At 39.4% G+C, this 20561-nt stretch overlaps 2 protein-coding genes across 2 annotated transcripts; both read left to right on the forward strand.

The window, feature by feature from the left end:
- Nucleotide 1: 1 nt before the first annotated feature.
- On the forward strand, nt 2-4467 carry pus3 (pseudouridylate synthase 3). The gene is made up of 7 exons (XM_023279564.3): nt 2-122; nt 433-856; nt 967-1244; nt 1321-1504; nt 1736-1845; nt 1969-2141; nt 3599-4467. Exons 2-7 carry the CDS (start codon nt 437-439, stop codon nt 3862-3864), a joined length of 1431 nt encoding a protein of 476 aa, XP_023135332.2. The 5' UTR covers nt 2-122; nt 433-436; the 3' UTR covers nt 3865-4467.
- Nucleotides 4468-4570: 103 nt separating this feature from the next.
- Nucleotides 4571-9922, forward strand: dcakd (dephospho-CoA kinase domain containing). The gene is made up of 5 exons (XM_023279561.3): nt 4571-4906; nt 6743-6854; nt 7759-7962; nt 8371-8458; nt 8729-9922. Exons 2-5 carry the CDS (start codon nt 6743-6745, stop codon nt 9012-9014), a joined length of 690 nt encoding a protein of 229 aa, XP_023135329.1. The 5' UTR covers nt 4571-4906; the 3' UTR covers nt 9015-9922.
- Nucleotides 9923-20561: the final 10639 nt, after the last annotated feature.

Genomic DNA, 20561 nt, shown 5'->3' on the forward strand with positions numbered 1-20561 from the left:
CGAAAACTTTGTCCGACTCAAAACAAACCAGCGAGAGTGTGGAAAGTAGCATGTGTGCGGCAGAAAGAAAACTGGCTAAGAAGCGAGAGTTTAATCAGCAGCATTGAGACTGAATAAGAAGGGTAAATACACGCGTTTTTACAATATTATTTTCCACCGCCATAAGTCTTTACAAGCCTATTTTATGTAACTTCGAGCTAACAGGCTACATGTAGCGTTTAGCCGGTAAATATACAGTATCAGTTCACTCGTGTCAAACTCCAGCTAGCTGATCTGGTGAATTCAATAAAAACCAGAAACTAACTTACTATGACCTAATGTCAACAAAGAGGAACTGCACATGTAGCTAAGTAGTTGTACGTTTAATAGATTAACTAGACTTAATGAATTGTAGAACTATTTAATTGGTCTTTTTGTGCACTTTTTATCCAGCAACATGTCAGATGCTTTAATCCAGCGAGTAAAGGAGCTGGAGGCAGAGCTGGAGAAGCTCAGGTCCCAGTTGAAGGGCAGCAGTGCAGCTGGAGATGAAATGGAAATGATGTCCAGCTCGTCTCTTAATGAAAACACACACTGCACGTCTGATGGGAGCACCAGCAGCAGTAAAAAGGACAGAAAGAAAGCAGGCAAAGACCGTCCCTTTGACTTCTCTGCTCACCCCCATCGGCATGTGGCCCTGCGGCTGGCTTATCTGGGTTGGGCCTACCAGGGGTTTGCGGTTCAGGAGAACACAGACAACACTGTGGAGGCAAGACTCTTTGAAGCTCTGCTGAAGACTCGGCTGATCCAGGACCGGCAGACCTCCAATTACCACCGCTGTGGTCGCACTGACAAAGGAGTCAGTGCTTTTTCCCAGGTGAGTTCACTGAGATCAAACTTCACCTTCATCAGCTGCAATCCATTAATTAGATATATTACCAATATTGTGCAGGAATTTGCTCCAAAACGTCCGTCTCTCCTCCACAGGTCATAACCATCGACTTGCGCTCCACACAGTTTTGTGGAGGACTCGGAATCACGCTCCCTGAAAGTGTCGATGCTGCGACCAAATCAAAAGTTGCTGCCTCTGAGCTCCCATATGTGAAGATGCTGAACAGAGTCCTCCCGCAGGACATCAGGGTTCTGGACTGGGCACCGGTAACAGAGGGCTTCAGCGCTCGCTTTGACTGTCAGTCCCGCACGTACCGCTACTATTTCCCCCGAGGATCCTTGGATGTAGCGCTGATGGCAGACGCTGCAAAAAGGTGGGTGAAATCCTAAAAGGTGATGTCGTCCTTTGAAGTAACAGTTCTGACTTGAGGCCCTTTTTGCACCCAACAGATACGAGGGAACTCATGACTTTCGCAACCTGTGCAAGATGGATGTGGGCAACGGGGTCCTGCAGTTTGAGAGGACCATCTTGTCAGCCACAGTGAAGCCTGTGCATCCTCAGCACGCCTCCAGCACAGACCAACACGACCTCTTTATATTTGAGATCAAAGGACTAGCATTTCTTTACCACCAGGTACCAAGAGACATATATTCTGGGCTCACCATTAAGCCAAATTTCAAAGCTTTGTATCCATATAAATCAGGCTTTATCAGTTTAATTGTAACATTTTTAAATGCAAAATTGACTGGTTTTATGTATTCACAGTTCAGATAGAACGTTTTGTGTAATAATATATTAAAATGTTTGAATTAATGACATTTCCAGCGTCTTTCTGCAGTGAATTTCCTGTCTGTTTTACTTCAGGTACGCTGCATGATGGCAGTACTTCTCTTGATAGGGCAGAAGCTGGAGGCCCCAGAGATAATTAATCAGCTCCTGGATGTAGAGAACAACCCCAGAAAGCCCCAGTACAGGTGATTTTCAGATTTTCTGAATTATAAATAAAAAAAAAATCTCCTGTGCTAACTACAGCAATAATAGTAACAACAATTAAACTACAGTTCAGATCTGACTTATATGTGTCATACGGCTTCCAGTATGGCAGTAGACTATCCTCTGGTGCTGTTCGACTGCCACTTTGAGGGTTTGAATTGGACACAGGAGACAGAAGAAGTGACCCATGTCCTGTCTGCACTGCAGCAACACTGGACTCAGAACGCAGTCAAGGCCCACGTCCTGCATGGGATGATCCAGGGACTAGAACTCAGAGGTGAGAGGCTGAGGGAGATGAATGAAGCTGTGTCAACGTACTGACAAGTGACGAATTAAAGGAAAGTGTCTCATTAAAGTGTTGGGCCATCACATGCTGCCAGAACAACGTCACAGAGGCCTGATACTGATTTTCCAAGTATCTGGAACTCGACGAAATGAAGATCATTTAGCTAAAAGTTACTCATCATTTGATGTTTTGATATGGATAGTGCTGTCTTATATCTCGGTCCAAAATCTCTCATAGGTGTTCAGTTGGGTTGAGGATGGAAATCATTAGGATAGAAATGTTTCATCATGGATATAAAAGTCACTTTGTAATGACTGGCAGTGAGCTTTCCCTCTAAAGGGTGAGGTAGATCCAAACCATGCCAGGAAAATGCAGGAAAAACACATAGTTCATCAAACAGGAAAATGCATTAAGACCAGTCCTTCTCTGCCTTGTACATCCCATAAGCTGTGCCTTTTTTTTTCCAACCTTTTCCAACATGAATTTCTTACTAATTGACATGCCAACTGGGCTGTACGGTCTGATACCATTCACTTGCCCAGTTGGCACTCTGTATAGTACGAAAGTGTGGCTTAAACACAACGAATATGAAAGGCGTCTAGATCCAGTGTCTGCTTTGTCCGTCTGGAGCTACGATTGAACCGTTGGGATACAACATGACAGGTTGACTCCAAATAACAAGTCTTATTTTCAGCTAATGAGACACTAATGAAAACATAATCATGATTGCTGTATTCCATTTCTGCCAGTATATCCCCTAAATCCTGAACACTGGATCTTAATTTGCCACCTGTCTGTAAAACCCATTGTTCCGAGAAACTGCAATATTGAGATATAAGTCACCCGCTAATGGAAACAGGTATACAAGTAAAATGAAGGAAATTAGACTATCAAACATTTGAGGCAGATGACTAAAAAACAAGGCTGAAACTTACTGGTACACATCATAATGTTCTGTCCAAATTTAGAGAATTTTTAAATGAATATAATGACAGAACTCCACTCTTATTTTGTAGCACCACCGTACTGCTCCCAAAATAAGTGTTAACTGTGTATGCACATGCATGAAGTACTTTGCTACTTTAGTAAAAGACAATAAAAGTCAGGAATTTTAAAAAGATTCCTGCTTTTTTAGTTTAGGAGGTATTTTGCTTGGATTTAAATATCATGGGAAACATCACAGATATTTTTTACTGTGGACATTTTGGCTTGTAATAGCAGGAAAAGCCAAATCGATTAACATTAAAATGGCTGCATTCCCTTTAGATGAGTTGGTTTCTTGGTCTTTGTTTTGTTCAGTCTTACTTACTGCCATGGCTACTTAATAGGACTGAGCCGTCCGTGAACACACTGAGCTCACCTGTGCTTTTCCTGCTAAATCAAGTCAAAATCTCTCCTGGGAAAAAAGCATATTTGGTTGTATATGAATCGTTGTTTTCCATGCACAGGAGCCGTTTCCTCTCATCACTGCTTGCTGGTCGAAGGCAGCAGGCAGAGAAACTACCGTCCGCTGTTGGAGCGTCCGTGCTGCGAGAGCCTGGAGTCCAGGATCAACCATTATGTTAAAAGAGGCAGACTAGAGCGAGAGGAAGGAGAGAACGGAGGTGAAACGGTGCATCGAGGAAAACGGTCCAAACATTCCCACAATTCCTCCAGTCTGCCTGTTTCTTCAGAGACCCCAAAACAAAGTACGGATCACAAAGCAGAAGATTAATATTTTTACACTGGACAATGGACTTAACAGATGTAGGCCTTGTCTACACTAATATGGACGTTTTGCAAAACAGATATTTTCCTGTATGTTTTGTCATCTCATTTACACATAAACAGTCAAACGGAGATGTTTTTCAAACACAGTCTAAAGTGTAGATTTTTTAAAAACTCGATTTTATGAGTATTTGTAAAACAGAATTAATTTGTGTAATGAGTGGAGCTGAAACGACAACAATGGCGGATATGTATTGTTTTCTTTAAGTCTGGTTAACAGTAGTAATTACAAGTCTACAACTTAACTTGTCATTGCAACACCTCTTCACCAGCATGCAAAAAGTCTCAGTTTTTTAAGTTTTTAGAGCGTTTGTTGTCATTTTCGCATCATTAATGCACAGATTTTTTTTCTTCTAAGATGGAAAATATCCATAGGGGCAAAGTCTTAATTTCGTAGTCATTTTATTTCATGTAAAAACTTTATTTTACATTTTTATCTCAGGAGACAGCTGATTGATTTATCTGTTTATTTTGAAAAATTAAAAAAAAAGTGCATTGAGCTTTTCATGCATATACTTGCTTTGTTTTAAAATAAACACGGTCCTGAGAAGGCTGGTTTGTGTTTCTTTACAACACAGTTGCAGTAACTGGAGCTGAATGGGAACTATGGAACTGGGCATTAGCCGGTCGGAAATAGCGTGAACACAGAAGGAGCGGTCGGAAGGTTTTCGAGGTGACTCTTGTGGAACCAAGAAGCTAGGTTGTTAGCAGCTAGTTGAGTACAAGTTAGAGTTACGGACGGCAATAAAACAAAACTAGTCCGTGTCTTTCAAACCTGCTTGCTTGTCTGCATATTTAGATGTACGCGGTGAAAATGGCGGCTTCGTCGTCTAACTGCACGTTTGCGGCGGTTCTGACTTGATCAAGTTTTCTGCTAACCTTAGCCTGTTAGCATCCCTACTTGTTTACTGCACCTGCCTCCGGCTCTGGCTCTGCTCGGGTCTGTGCTGCTCTTTCTCACGATTTAAGGAGTCTGTGAAGTTTACAAGGTAAAGAAAACAAACAACACATGGCTCATTTGACAGCAGTGACAAAATAAGTCGAGTTTTGCAAACAAGCAGCCAGTTTAGTCACTGTTGACATAATTCAGTGGTTATGAGGCTGATATGTCAGGGTTTAACTTGGCTGGTTTAGTTGAGAATAACTCCACAGCTCACTTTCCAAACCAGTCAAACCAGTTTCACTTTACCAGTGACAAAACTGGTATATCTATGGAGTGTAGATCACAGCTTCCACAGCAGGGGGCGTGTTGTAAAACCCTTTGACATTCAGCATTTCAGCCACAGACCAGACCAGAAGTTATTTGAAAATACTGGAAATATTCAACGCTTTATTGCTCCCGTTTTAGTCTTTCTAAAAACTCTTAAAGTGTAGTAACATAATATAACACTGGGTTTTATCTCTGTAACTTTTCTATTTATAATCTTTCTAACTTTTAGTATAATTCTACAGTGTGTTTCCTACAGTTTGGGTGTATCATCCATTATGCCATATCCAAACGTGTTATTTTGATCATTGATTGTTGTCTTGATTTTTACACTGCTGTATTTGTATCTAGCAAGCTGCTGTAATGTCAGTTTTTCTCAGTCAGGGATCATTGAAGTTTATGCTAAATTATCATTTTAGGTTGCAGTAATTAAACAACTGTGTGTTGATAAAATATGGCTGAAAGGTACCTATGTCCTGTTTGTAAGCATGTATTTGCTGCTGTGTACTTTCACTTGTAGTTCAGGTATTTATAGAATATATATTTTCTTATTATGTAAATTTGGTTCTTTACACACCAGTCCAGCATCAGTCCATCAAGTCAGTTAATTTTTGTCTTTGTGCCACTGTTGCAATTTTAGTTAATTTCTATTTAGTCTCATCACAAATGATGGTAGTAACAGTATTATTACTTGACTGACTACAGATGCACTTTTTAATCAATTTTCTTAAACAATAGTCAGCCAGGTGGACAAATAATAGCTGATTAATTGTTGAAATGAATGAAACCTAGTGTATTTTTTCCATATGCTGATACAGCTACTTTTTAACCACTGACATTTGATGCTTTCTGTAAATTATCTCGGTTTTATTAGGAGGTTTAACAACAGATAAAGTAAATGCTATGTTACTTAAATTCTAAACTACATATTAAAAAAAACATGTTTAAAATTGACATTTAACGATTGGCTGCATAAGAGCCAAACCATTAAAGACAGTAAGATAAACACAACTAAACTCTTGCGCAAGATATTGCTCAGAAAACAAAGTTACATGACATGGTATTAAAAGCAGTGGAAAATAAGAAAATCTATGTACAATAAATTATTGAAAATGAAAAGAAGTAAGCTAAAATGAGGCTAGAATAGAAAAATGCATTAGTAGTACTGTCGGTGATTCTGTGGTAGTAAGTAATATTACACATGAAACTGAAATATTACATATGAAATTGTAGTATATCATCTACATGAACAAGCTGTAGTAAATAACCTGTAATATTGTCAGTGTGTTGGCAGTGGATTTTCTATCAAAGTAATCCTCATACCTGATCTAGATGATGGAGTGACTGTAGCTAATGTTAGTCCAGCTGCTGTTAACAGCTGCTCAGCTGGAACAGATGTCCACAAACACTGTCACAGCAACTTCATCAGCCCAGGAAATCTGTCAGTATTTACTACCACCTCTAAAATGTATTTGTACTCACAGCAGAGCATCACAGACACACTTTATCATCACTTCAGGTTGATGTTGTTGGAAGTTTGTGATCAGAGTGAATTGGTGAATAACGTCCCTGTCACTGACGTTGCCTTCATATGTCCTTTGTGTGTCTTTGCTTTAAGATGTACCTGGTGGGACTGACAGGAGGGATCGCCTCAGGGAAAAGCGCAGTGTCTTCAATGCTGCGGGAGCTCGGCTGCCCTATTATTGATGCTGATGTTGTGGCCAGGAAAGGTAGGTGATATTTCTCCCCTGCAAACTGCTTACCAGGGCTGAGCAATGATGGATTACATGTAATTAGTATTACATAATCAGATGACGAAAAAATAACCCCTGAATGACGTTTGAAATGGTAGGCAATTGGATGATAGTTAGATTATCTATAATTACAGTTTGATTCCTTCTTTAATATATTTTATAATCATTAAACTATTTTTATTACCACAATATCTAATAATAAAACTAACATTTATTTTTAGTGATGATAGATTCATTTTTTACTTGCATTAATAATGGAAGATTAACTTCTTGAGTAAGTTGTAGGCTTCAAAGTCCTCCATCAAGCCTGCCATCTAATTTGTATTCAGACTACATTTCAAAGTAATATCACCTAACCCTGGTATTTACAGGGCGAATACAAATTCAATGTGAAATACAGGTCCGAAGTGTCATCCAGTCGAAGTCCTCTTCAGACGACAGTCTCTCAGATAAAGTCGGTTCATTAAGACAAACGCTTGGAGAGACTGTATGAATCATGAAGGATGTCTCTGCTGACTGCGGGGACGATGTTTTAGTTATGTGCTGAAGATAAAAAGGTCACAGAACTAGGTGACGAGTGCACAGCTGCATGCAGGAGAAAATATGAGGCATTGGGGAAATGATTTAATTGCACTCAGGTAATGAGTCACTCAGGTGTTAGAAAAATGTTTCCTGTATCGTCTTCTTTACTTCCCCTTCTGTGTCTCATAAGTTGGTGTCCCATTTTTAATATCCTTATACTATTTGGGCTTGTTTATCGCTCTATTGGCAATAAATCAGTAATTTAAGAATCCATGTTTTTTAATTAGACCTATTATTTGGCAAATCTAACAGCAATAAATGGGAAATAGCAAATGTTGCTGTCTTTTCTTGGTATCAGTTGTGGAGCAGCACACGCCTGCCTATTCCCGCATCGTCTACCACTTCGGGCCAGAAATCCTGCTTGAGAACGGCGAGATCGACAGGCAGAAGCTGGGCCAAATCATCTTTGCCAATGAGGAGAAGAGGAAGCTGCTGAACTCCATCACTCACCCAGAGATTCATAAAGCAATGCTCAAAGAGATCCTGTTCTACTTTCTCAGAGGTGAGGGAGGAATTGGGTTTGGCGCGCTGCTAGGTTAACAAGGAAGAGGAGGATCATTTATTGAAATTGAGCCAAGGTTGTTTTGCAGTGGAGGCTGAGCAAGAGACAACGGGTTTGAGGCTGGTTCTCGCTTTACAAATTGCTCTCTGTGAGCCAAATATCAGAGATATCTGAAAATGTTCTGAAGATTATCATCATCAAATAACAAACAACATGAGTCACTCTCAGCAGACTGATTCTCTCGCAGCTCCACATATCTCAAGTGCCTTAATATTACCTCCTCAGACGCCACTTGTTGTCTGTTGTTGACTAATTAATTTAGTTATGTTCGTGATATTTTTGCAGTGTTAGAGTGCAAATGTGTTGATACTAATTAAATCAGTTTCCCTCCGTCTTCCGCCTCCTCAGGTTACCGCTACGTGGTGCTGGATGTGCCCCTTCTATTTGAAACCAGACGTCTAACTCAGTTCCTGAACCACACTGTAGTAGTTTACTGGTAAGACCACCATCCACCGTTTCCTGCACCGCTTTACAGTTTCACTTTTGGACTGTTTGTTTGCAGTTTTCATATTTGAAATCATTAAATATTTCCAGGTTTGTTTGTTTTTTTTGACAGAAACTGGCCATTAAGCCCAGTTCTGTGAGTTATAGGTAACCTCTCTCCAGCTCTCTATGCGGCTTATTAGCGTGACTCACTGCCTCTGGATTTTTTAACAAGGCACAGGCTGCACCCTAAAATAAACTCCCATTGTCTGTTCCTTTTCAGTGACCCTGCCACTCAGCTATTGCGCCTGATGCAGAGGGATGGGCTGACCCAGGAGCAGGCCGAGCAGCGTGTGGCGGCCCAAATGCCTCTCAATGAAAAGCGTGGCCTGGCCAATCACGTTATTGAGAACTCGGGCAGCCGCGAGGACACCCACCGGCAGGTCCTGCGGCTCCACACAAAGCTGGAGGACTCTATGGACTTCCTCTTAGTCAGGGTCATTGCTATCGCTGCCACTGCTGGTCTGGGTGGCATTCTGCTCTATGCAGCCAAGATACTGCTGTCCTAACAGACGGAAGGAGAACAAGGGGAGGAAAAGGGTTTAGTGGAAGATGGGGTCAAATACTGTATGAGGGCGTGAATAGAATCAGGCCGAGGCAGGTCGGAGGTACCGATGCAATTTCCTGTGAAATTAGCTTCACAGCACCTACCACTACAACCCAGCGGTGTGACATGCACTGCTGACAGTTGACACAGACCTACATTATTGATCAAACTCACACTGACCAATGTGATGAGTGTGAGAAGGGTTTCTCTGTGCAATTTCTCTCAGTTTTTACTCAGAAACACAAAAATATGAAGGTGAACCAGTAGAGGCTCAGTTGCTGTACAAGATTGCTCATGTTTGCTCCGTTCTAAGAGTGATGCTCCCAGCAGCGAAGAGCTTAAATGCCGACTACATCTTTATACCACACATAGCTAACATGAATAAAACAAAAAGTCAGGACTGACATTGAAGAGATTTTATTTTGGTCCACCTTTTATGACATTTAGATGTTTTAAGTGATCGTATGGATTCTAAATACAAACATTAGGGGGAGCACATGAACAAGTGAAAGGGGTGATAATGATTTTATTTATTTTAAACACGCTTCATTTTTAGTACAAAATGGAAGTGCAATCCCCAGTCATGAATTTGATTCAAGCATGATCGAATGCGAAGTAGGAGTGATCTGATGCTTACAGAATATGTGAAATGAAGACATATGATAGAATGTATTTGACAATCCATTTTTAATGGGAACAGAAGGAACTAACAGATTTCATATTTATCACTGTATTTTCTTACACTTGAAGCTGTCCTCTGTACATACAAAGTCTGTGATTTTTTTTCTCTTTGCACACTTGTAACTAAAACATAACATTTTTAACCTTATGCCTAACTAAATAAAAGGACCCAACACCTGTTTTAAAGTATCAGATGATGTCAGTGCATCAGTTTTTAACCGTGTTTTGTCATATTTTTGCAACACTAGAAGGCTGTTTTCACATTCGTCTGGTGAAGTTCCTCTGCACTCACCCTAAATCTAGTTTCATGAAGAACAACATCATTTTGAGACATCGCAGTTGCTTTAGAAGTCAATCAATATGCAAGTGTGGCCTCCAGCACTTCTAAACTGGGATTGGACTTCACAGTAAAGTAGGAACCGTTTCGTGTCCAGAAGTTAAGCTGAAAACTGAAATGAACGTTTTCATTTTCATAGAAACTAGATTAGGGAGAAGGAGAAGATGAAATTAAAAAAAACTAGTAAAAAATTAAACATTGCTATTTCATTCTTGTAGGTTTTGTCAGATATTTTTGTTGTAAGTCATGCTGATGGTGAAATTTAAATAGCTTTGTTTTATTTTAGTCAAAATGTTAGTCCAAAAATTGGTGAAGAAACAGGCGGTTCTATTAAAATGTGATTTAGCGTTCAACGTTTGTTAAAGGTTGAGTCTGATTCCAAAGAAGTACTGTTAATCAACACAGTGTACAACAGATGTGTGCAAATTGATTTTGCACAAGAGCAAATACTCGGCTGTTCAGTTTTTAGAATAATCATAGTAATACATTCATATTACAGCAATGCATTTATTGAGAAGTGAAATGATTTTGAATGATTTGACATTTAAGTGATACTTCATTCATTCACTGAGGCAGGGCTGCGTATGAACACTAGATTTATCCTCAGTACACGGGTCAATATATAAATGAGAGACTTTTGAAGCCCATGGGACATAGCTTGTATGCATTTTTATTTAAAGTAAACTAATGTTCATTGTGATCATGTCTTTACAAATTCCACAATTATTTATTATGGAAACCATCACTTATTAATAAAAAATGACTGGATATCACCAAAATGTCAACTAAATAACCGTCTGAAGTTAATAACAACCACCAAATGAGCTAAACAATAATAAAATGAGCTGATTCTGAATTTTTTTTTGATTGTGTTCTTTTCATTAAATTGAGAAAATCATGACATGATATTTATTTTTTGGCAATATATCAAATTTTATATGGAACATATCAAACTGTATCTGTGTCCCAGAAATGACTTTCAACTAGGTTACCCATTACAAAAACACCTCTCAAGGAAGTGTGTTAATTCCAGATCACATGACCTGCTCCACATGATGTCATTTCCTCCTGAAGAAAAGACTGGTAAGACTCCAAGGCTTTCTGACTTATTTAATATAAAGTAGTCAACAGGTTTACTACAATATCTTTAGAAATAACTTCCAATTTCAATTTTACTCAGTTGTATATATAATATTTAGAAGAATCTTTCTGTAAAAATGCCATGTGGTGTTTGGTTGATTTTAGGCCTGAAAACAGCAAAAATGTCAACTATGATGCAAAAAGTCTCACAGTTATATATTGACCCACACACAGAGACTGAAAGCAAACAGTGAAGATATATTTGCTGAATTGAACAGAAACTGCACTGGTTTGTAATAGCTGACTTTACCTTTAATATGGGAGACTTAGATATATTAGAATGATCACAACTGAAGTCGATAAATCCTGACTTTTAGTCGTTAGTAGGAGCCAAACTCTGATACTACTATGTTCCTCATAGTGCAGCTTAGGAGTGTTTTGTTTGTTAGACCTTGTTTGAGGTTGAATAGTCAAAAAAAAAATGTATTCTCTGTCTTTTCCTAAACATTTTCCCCTGACTTCAGTGTAAAACATTACAATGTGAAGGAAAGATTTGAAGGAAAAGTTCAGCCACTATACAACACCATGAATGTTGCTGCTGCAAGAAACTGTGGCTCAACTTTATCTTCTTCCCTTTCGTGAAGGATACACCACTGTATCCTGCTAAAGGAGATTCACAAGGAAGCATCTTTACTTAGCATTTAGAGAATTCGGCCAGCTCATATCATGGCCACCAGTTTGATATTTCTGGGTCATTTTATTCAGTTTGGCACCTTCCTAAGCCAGAAACACGACTCAATGCAACCCTTCCCTGCATGGTAAATGCCTGCATCTTTTTAACCCCACACCTCGGGCTTGTTTCTGTTTAAAATGTCTTCAGCCAAACCCGGGGTAACCCTGATGACATAGCTGTGACACAGTCGGGGTAGTTTCCTCAGGCTTTATAGAATTCCCTTCCAAGCCACGAACGATATTATACAACCATTTCCACAGGCTGAGTAGGACTCCTTGTGAGAAGTAATCATGTGTAAAATCAGTGGAGTGCCACAATTTAGTGCAAAATACAGATTATTAATACCTACTGAGCATCAAATGAATTGTTTTTCTCCCATCCAACAGCCCAAAACACCAAGATTTTCTGTAGTCACACATGAAGACAAACAGAATCAAATCCTTGCAGCTGCGAAGATAAAGGCATCAAAAGGTTTTTGCTTCAAAAGTGCCAAATACATTGGATTGTGAAATATTTGTCCCTCTAGTAATGAACATAAATCATTCTAAAAATGCTGAAATAAATATTATTTGCTCAAGAGAGTGACATCAGTAAATCCTACAGGAAGCCGTGTTGCTGACAGGTCTTCAGGATAAAAAATAATGAACTTAATGGACAGTTGTGATGTCCTTGCTCTTGTTCATATTAGAGCTTCGGCATGAAAGTTCAGGCCCACAGGCAGGTGTGGTGACATCATCCTGGCACTGAGCGTCCACTAGCCTGTGTGGCTCACTTGGCTCCATCTGAAGCCCCTACTGGTCTGCTCTTTGTTTTTATCAAGCCGTTGCAGAATTAATGCAAAGTGACTCGGGCGGGGGCAGTGAACAGCTGCACAGCCACACATTTGGATACATATATAATACACAGATTTACAAAACTGTACATGCGATCATCCTCACAATTCACACAATGACACTGTAACGTAATCAGTCCAGGGTTGTCCGACAGCCAGAGACATGATGAGGAACCTGCTTCTATTCTTAGGAGGATTTTTTTTTTTTTGTTAAAGCTTGACTCCTTTGTGATCCGGGGGGTGACATGCTTTACCGGGCAGCCAGCTGTTCAGCAGAGATTTCCAAGTGTGCCTTTTCTCAGTCTCTTTCTTAGACATGGAGACCAGACGCAGAGCGTGGAAGGAAGACTATATCTGTACCAGAAAGTGTGAATGCTCCAGGGAGAAAAGGGTGGTGAAGTCTCAGTCTGAATATAAATTGGGTTTAATTCTGAAGGTGTCATGCTATGAGGGGAAAGTCTTCAGTTGCCCTGATTCACTTTGTAGAAAGTGCATGGATGCAGGCACAACCTGCTGCTTTTATTGTGTGTTTTGAGTCCCTTCCAGGAGCAGAGCAAATAATTTTCTCATGGCAGGGGGTAAAGACTTCTATAATCTCACCATCATGTTCAGAGAGTTGGCCGATGGCACCATAGTGTGTCGACATTTTGGAATCTCCTGTCTGAGTGGTTTTTCATCATTCGGCTCGCCTACTGCCGTCAGGGAAGGTAAAACAGCTCGGCAAAGGCAAACAACATAAATAGCTTTGCACCAAACACAACTCTGGATAATTGAAAGTGTTGACAAAGTTTCAATAACTTCTGCATTTGAATGCGTGGATTGTTTACTCAGTAGGCTATTTTTTATATCAAAGTATGTGTCATCCTGGACAATAATGATTGTACCATTTTAGTGAATTATAAAATGAATCAATCAAACTTTATTTGTAGAGCACTTTTCATACAAATGCCTCACATAACTGAAGGAATAAAGAGGCGATAAAAAGGCAATAAAAACAACAACCCCCCAGCCTATCTCCCGTTACCTCATAAATGCTTTCAATGACGGACTCAATAGAACAGGCGCTAAGGAAGAGAGGAAATGTTGTCATAAATAAATGTAATGAGGAAACACCAGAGGCCATCAAAATTGATAAAAACCACACACACAAAAAAAATACAAAGTGAGGTCATAAAAGAAAGATTAAAAGTAGATCAAAATTCATGAATGCACAAGAAGACAATAATTAAAAACGAAGCAATAAAAATAGAATAGACAAAAATTATAAATAAATGGAGAAATTAATACATAAGTTTTTAGATTAGCAATGATAATAAAAAACACAAAATTAATCAATAGGTATACTAAAAAAAATAATAAAAATTAACATTCTCTGCAATTAATACAAGACATGCACTGTTATTGTGCTCATTATAAACACATTCTAGCATTTAATGTGAGTGTGTGTGGAGGTGGGTGACTTGTGTGTGCAACAGTGACGTCCCAAATCCGGTTTGGATCAAAATGAAGCAGATTTCTTTTAACTTAACAGAATGGAGAATCACTACTTAAAGAATCCTGAATAGAAATATTGTGTTTTATGACGCATGTCTACTCTTTCCCCTAAAAGCCAATCGTCTGCTTTGTAACAGCAGACCTTGGAAACATGGAACCAATCAGACTGCACCGACGCAAACACAGCACTTTAAAAGGTGTGAATGTGCACTAGAGGTAGAGGTCACCCAATTTCTGAAGAGTCTTTTTCAACACATTTTGATTTGTGATTTTATACATGCAGTTGTTATATTCCAGTGACCACTGAAGCTTACATTCCCGGCTCCCTTCCCTTTTATTTGGATAGAAATCTGGTCAAGTTAGCACGAAATAACTACAAATATTGCTACAGAGCGGTGAGACTTGCTCTGAGTTAGTGGAAACGTCGTACATGCTGTGTTTGAATGATATATATCACAGTTTTGTGAGTTTTAAAGCTCCTTTTAGGGCAAAGCATTATTAGATGGGGATAAAAGCTATAAGCACTAAAAGCTATAATGCTAAAAGAAGAGATTTCCTCACTGAGACTGCTTCAATAATGCATTAATGAAACCTGTTTCATCCTGTAGATGGTTTCAGAGAGCCAGTTGAGGTGGGGTACACACACTGCAAAAGTCAAAATCTTACCAAGTCTATTTGTCTTATTTATTGTCAAAATGTCTCATCCCACTTAATTTAAGATAAATTCACCTAACAAGTGACATTTCAGAAAGATGGAGGGACTTGTTTTAGGACAATGCACTGAAAGTAGCATTAGAAGAGTTTCTACAGGAGCAGTTGCTGAAAGGTTCAGGCCACCTTAACACAGCCTGCAAGGTCCTACAGTGGAACATGTTTTACTATTTCCAGGCTATAGCAGGTAAAGAACATATGATGTCACTGAAATGTCACCCAAAATGAAAAACATTACATTAAATACTATTACTCTGCATTTGAACATTGTTGGAAACATTTATGATAATCTACGTACACAGCTCACCCAATATATGACAATGTGTAGCTGTTTTCAAAGATTTTCATTCACAAATGTTACATTCCTTTAACACTACAATCACAGTTATTGTCGCTGTGTTCGTAGATTCTAGGAACACTTAGGTTAAACTCAGGGTTGACCTCAATGGAAAATATTCTTTTCCAGTAGCGACACCCAAGGTCAATGAAAAATGTGCACAGAAAAAAAGTAATTATCTTACATAATCTTTAAAGCTCTTATAGTGTTATACAGACTTTCGAGACGTACAACTGCCAACTTTTGATTATTGGAAAACCCGTTTTACCACCTGGAGTGGATCTTGCGGTTAGAACATAATGAAAAGTGATCAAAATGGAATGCACCATTACACTGAATAAAATGACTTTTGAACACTGTAGGAAGCATTATGGATAATCTAAGTACACAACTCCTCAAATATGTCAATGATCTTGTTGGTTTTACAGATTTAAAACTTGAAATGCTGCATACTTTTAATACTAAAATCACAATCATTATTACTGTCTTCATGTATTTTCAAGGAGCACACAGGTTTCATTATTCAGGATTGACAAGGTCTTACTGGAAAAGAAGTCCCTGAAGCAACACCCAAGGTTAAAGAAAGATGAGCACAGAGAGAAAAATGGAATTACCTTACATAAGCTTTAAGCTCTTAAAGTGTTAGAGGGGCTATTTTGGATAACAAAGACTTTGGGTCAAAGCGTGCAGGGTTTTTTTGTATCCATTCAAAATTTAGAACCAAAATTGGTGAGGCTGATGATTGATTTTGAAAAAGCACAAGTTGATAACACAAGCAATGACGAAATATCCACAAAGCCACTGCTGTGCCCACTTTCCCCTATAGGCCAAGGGGCCACAAGTACGGCTCGACACCAACGGGTAGAATAAACTGGCCTGAGAAACTGTAACGACTGTAGTGTTCTTGAACTCTGGCATCCAGTGTCATGCTGAGAAAAGGGGCACTCGCAGCGCTTCCAGAGCCCGTTGTCAGGCTGCATCCACGAGGCTGCGGTGAGGCGAAGAGACAGGCAACACGCCAGCGGAGCATCTCCAGCCACATGACTCAACCTGTCCCTGCGTGTTAGCCTGGCTCGGTCAGGGCCATGAGGGAACAAGGCCATTGGTATTGAGTCACTGACACACTGGACAGTCCCCAGATCAGGCACGTTGATGGGGGACGAAAATATTGGAAGCATTGCATGTTGTCATGTTCTCCCCACAAGTGCAAGGACAAGGGCTAACGTGTGCATACATGCAGATCTTCCGTAATGCAAGATAATGATTTTGTGCTTGTATGTCTGCCCTCCGTCCTGCATGATGTACTCACCCCTCATGCCACTTACTGTGAATATACAGAGTGTGAACTACAACAACGGCTTTAGGGGAGCTCACTTTTTTCACTTTTGTGGTCAGAAACCACACATACATTTATAAGGCATTAGATCTGGGTTTTATTTATCATTATTCCTACAAATAAGTATAAGAAAACAAATCAAAAGTAGCTGCTGATGCCTGTTTTCAGATTAGGTTTATCCATCTGTTTTGTTTTATAGTGGTTGCTTTCAAGAAAGTTAGTGTTTTAAAAGGTTTTTTGTGAATAATATAAATATGGGATTGATTACACTCAGTCATCAATCGTACATCAATAGTAGCCTAATTTTATGTATGCATGATCCATGATCAAAATGATACAGAGAAAAATAGAATAGCATGCCCTAGTGTGCAAATTCCAAATTGTTCACTGTTTATTCTAGCTATATTGTGATCCTAAATAAAAGCTGACCACGATTCTCTGCTATAAAAATCGTTTACTTGTAAAAAAATATATGTCTATTTGTTTCATGAGATTTCCTATCAGAACATCTTACCCAATAGAGCAAAGACCAAAGTCTTGTGTTTGTACTGAATCTATTACTCTGTGGAAGAGCACCTGCCTGGCAGTCAGTTCATGAAGCATAGGTTGCCTAAGTTACCTATGGATTTAGATAGCATCTCAACTGTTCCTTTTAAGACAATCATAAGAGTGTTGCAGTCTTTGAAGTAGTGTTGAACCTGAACATTTGTAAGGTGCATCAGTCATCATTCTGAATGAGGGGTGGCCTCTGCCAAAAGCCTGCAAGTTTGAATGTTTTGCAGAGTTCTTCTGGAAAGAGACCTTAGACGTTGTGCCTGGAATCTGCTAGAACCACTCTTGTAGTTTTGAGGTTACAGCTCGCCATACCCCCCATTACCACTGGAACCACTGTGGATTTCACCTTCCACATCTGTTCCAGTTGTTCCTTTAGTTGCTTCTTGATCTTCTCCTGCTCCTTCTCCCTGGTGTTACTGTCAGCTGGGATTGTCACGTCTGTCACAGTTTCCCTCTTCTGGCTCTTGTCAACCACCTCCACGTCAGGTTGGTTAACCAGCAGCTGCTTGTCAGTCTGGAACTTCAAGTCCCACAAGATCTGAGCTCTTCTGTCCACCTCTTTTGGTGATGTGTCCATTAGACATGTAGAGACTTTCCTGTTCATTATTCCAGCCACTTGGGTATGGTCCTCACTGTATGCTGTCCCATCTTGAAATAACACCCTGCTACTGAAATGGAGCATTGGTCGTGTCATCATCCTCCAACAGCAGGCCAACATTTCTAATCCTGGTCATGTCATGTCTTTAGTAAGAGTGTCCAGGTTCTGACCTACCTCAGAACATGAGAGAGAGAGAGAGAGAGAGAGAGAGAGAGAGAGAGAGAGAGAGCTATAACTACATTAAACTGGCTTGGACGTCACGCACATTAACAAGATCAACATCAGATGTTTGAGGACCAGCACAGTCTGATTAGGTGTAGGATACTGGAACAAGATGCACATGGACAAGGACTGAAAACATGGAATTACAAGTATATATAGATATATATATGTCTTCTTTTGTTCATATTTACAAAGGTATTCAGGATCACAGTCTATATGTATGTTATGGCAGTTTTGTAACTGTCTGGTAAATCATATCCAATCAGCTTTCAAGCATTAGCAGAATAACTTGATCTCTGTAAAACACACACACACACACACACACACACACACACACACACACACACACACACACACACACACACACACACACAAAAAAAAACAAAAAAAAACCAAAAAGTGAATAGCAGATCTGGGGAGCTTATCATGAATACTTGTCTTCCCTCTGGCTTTGCCTGTCGTTCTGCCCTATCTCTAAGAAAAGTGATGGGAAAAACAGCAGAAGCTGATTGCATTGTCCTGTTCACAATACAAGCTAAATGTAAAGTCTTACAAAGATCAGTCACCAGCTTCTACTTCCTTGTAATCAACAGTTTTTTTAAATGCACTGGATTGTGAGGACTTTATACCAGGTTCTCATGTTGTTTCTTCAAATGCAAGCAGACAGAGCAGGACTTAACGTGGCGTTGACTAAAGGGAAAAATGCAATCTACCTTATACAATTGTACATAAACATGCTTACTATTGGAATTGCAAGTCTGCATTAAAAAATATTTCTGACAAGTCTGATTCTGCCATGTTTGCAAACTTGATATTATTTACAAAAAAAAAAAATGCAATAAGTATGCTGTATTTCAGATGGTAGCCTGAGGGAGGAGATCAGCTAGTGTATATGTAACACTTACTCTTTATTTTTAGAATCCAGGGTGATATATGCAGGCTTGTGGGGACCCTTGAGATAACAGGTCTGAGGAGAATGGCAGAGCAGCTGGCAGGATTCTGTTCAATGTCAGCATGTATTGGCAGTCAGGCAGTGTTGAGCAGACAATCATTTTTAGCCATCCTGGTGGAGTGGCTCTATGGATATTGGAGCATAACGCTGACCTGTTAAATGTCTGTTTGCTCCTCTGTCTGCCAGACTGAGATATCTCTAGATCTGTATGATAGATTGGACAAGAAAGAGAGATGAAAAACCAAATTTGTTTGATGGTGGTTGGATCCCAGTAGATATACTGATGTCTCTTTTGGTCTACGGTGAAAATACTTTTTGCACTGCAGGGGATTTTTTTTTGTTCCAATACTGCAACTAACAATGCCTTGTTTAGATTTGTTAAGGTTCCCATTGGTGAAAAGCCATGTTCAGTGTGTTTTGTTATATTTATGTAGATGTAAAAAAAATAAAAAATAAAAACTTGTAAATATATAAAAGCATTTACTTCTGCCATTCCTCAAGGCCCCTCTACAACCAGACAGACTCCTAGCTTTACAAGTTAGTAAGAATTTTACTGAACTGCTACAGACCAGCTATTGAAACAATAGTCATCTACTGACAATTTTGCATTAACCTGCGACCTTACTGCCTGCTGCTTGCAACGTAAGCCATTTAGAATGAGCAGCACCTGATTTATTAACTATTTAGAGCTTCTTCTGCTAACATTCGAATTCTATTGTTGACTGCAAGAATCTTTATGCACCTGCAGCATCTTAGGAACTTAAGATCCAGTGGGTTACTTTTAATATTAATTACAATGTCACCACAATAATAGAAAAATCCCTAGTATCAGCACATTGGTCAGCTGATGAGGCTAATGTAGTGCTGAGGGATAATTAGAGATGGTGGAAACTTTAGGACTGATTTGAAGTCAATGAACTATTACTGGGTGCATTAACCCTCCAGCTTTTTGTGCTCACTTATACTTTATATAGAAAAATTCCCAATACACTTATCCTCATTTATATATTTTCTTTTTCTTTTGTCAGTTCGTGGCATAAATATGTATAGTATATATAGTAAAACAGTGACTGAAACGCAGCTCACTGAGACTACATGTTGGCTATAAAGTGGCCAGCAGTTACTTTATAGCTCTCTCCGAGATGTGATTTTACACTGCTAAACTACTGATTTTATAACCACAACATTGTCTAACAAACTCATTATACACATGATGTGAAGACAATGGCTGTTCTGTGAATTTGTCAGTATCTCCATCTCAAACGACTGCTTAGAGATAAAGTTAGAAGTGATAGAAAATCCTGTACATACAACCATTCAAGTCTGTGTTGGCTGCTGTGTGGTCAACTGTTCAATCGCAGATACAGAGAGAGTCTTCTTCCTGAAAGGGACATGGACAGCAGCACTTTGACTCTATTTAAATCTGATAACAGTGAAACAGCCTGTTAAGAACACAGCTAAAACCAGGGGTTATGCAGTCCCGGTGAAGTCAACCATGTTAAAAGACACATTCTGGGGACGCGTGACACTTTAATTAATTTGCTGAAAAGGGGCACGATATGTGACCTTTAACATATCCATGGTGCTGCCTCACTCAGTCTGTAGCTTGGTAGCAGTCCCAGTCTTGTTATTTTTTGCATG

The sequence above is a fragment of the Amphiprion ocellaris genome, chromosome 18 (genome assembly GCF_022539595.1).
Source record: "Amphiprion ocellaris isolate individual 3 ecotype Okinawa chromosome 18, ASM2253959v1, whole genome shotgun sequence".
In the NCBI taxonomy this organism is placed as follows: Eukaryota; Metazoa; Chordata; class Actinopteri; family Pomacentridae; genus Amphiprion; species Amphiprion ocellaris.

Bases quoted from the DNA above. Each gene is read 5' to 3' on its own strand.
- dcakd (XM_023279561.3), top strand. From the start codon at position 6,743: ATGTACCTGGTGGGACTGACAGGAGGGATCGCCTCAGGGAAAAGCGCA. The intron at 6,855-7,758 runs GTAGGTGATATT...TCTTGGTATCAG, and splicing joins TGATGTTGTGGCCAGGAAAG to TTGTGGAGCAGCACACGCCT. The intron at 7,963-8,370 runs GTGAGGGAGGAA...CCGCCTCCTCAG, and splicing joins CCTGTTCTACTTTCTCAGAG to GTTACCGCTACGTGGTGCTG.
- pus3 (XM_023279564.3), top strand. From the start codon at position 437: ATGTCAGATGCTTTAATCCAGCGAGTAAAGGAGCTGGAGGCAGAGCTG. The intron at 1,846-1,968 runs GTGATTTTCAGA...TACGGCTTCCAG, and splicing joins CCCAGAAAGCCCCAGTACAG to TATGGCAGTAGACTATCCTC. The intron at 2,142-3,598 runs GTGAGAGGCTGA...TTCCATGCACAG, and splicing joins CCAGGGACTAGAACTCAGAG to GAGCCGTTTCCTCTCATCAC.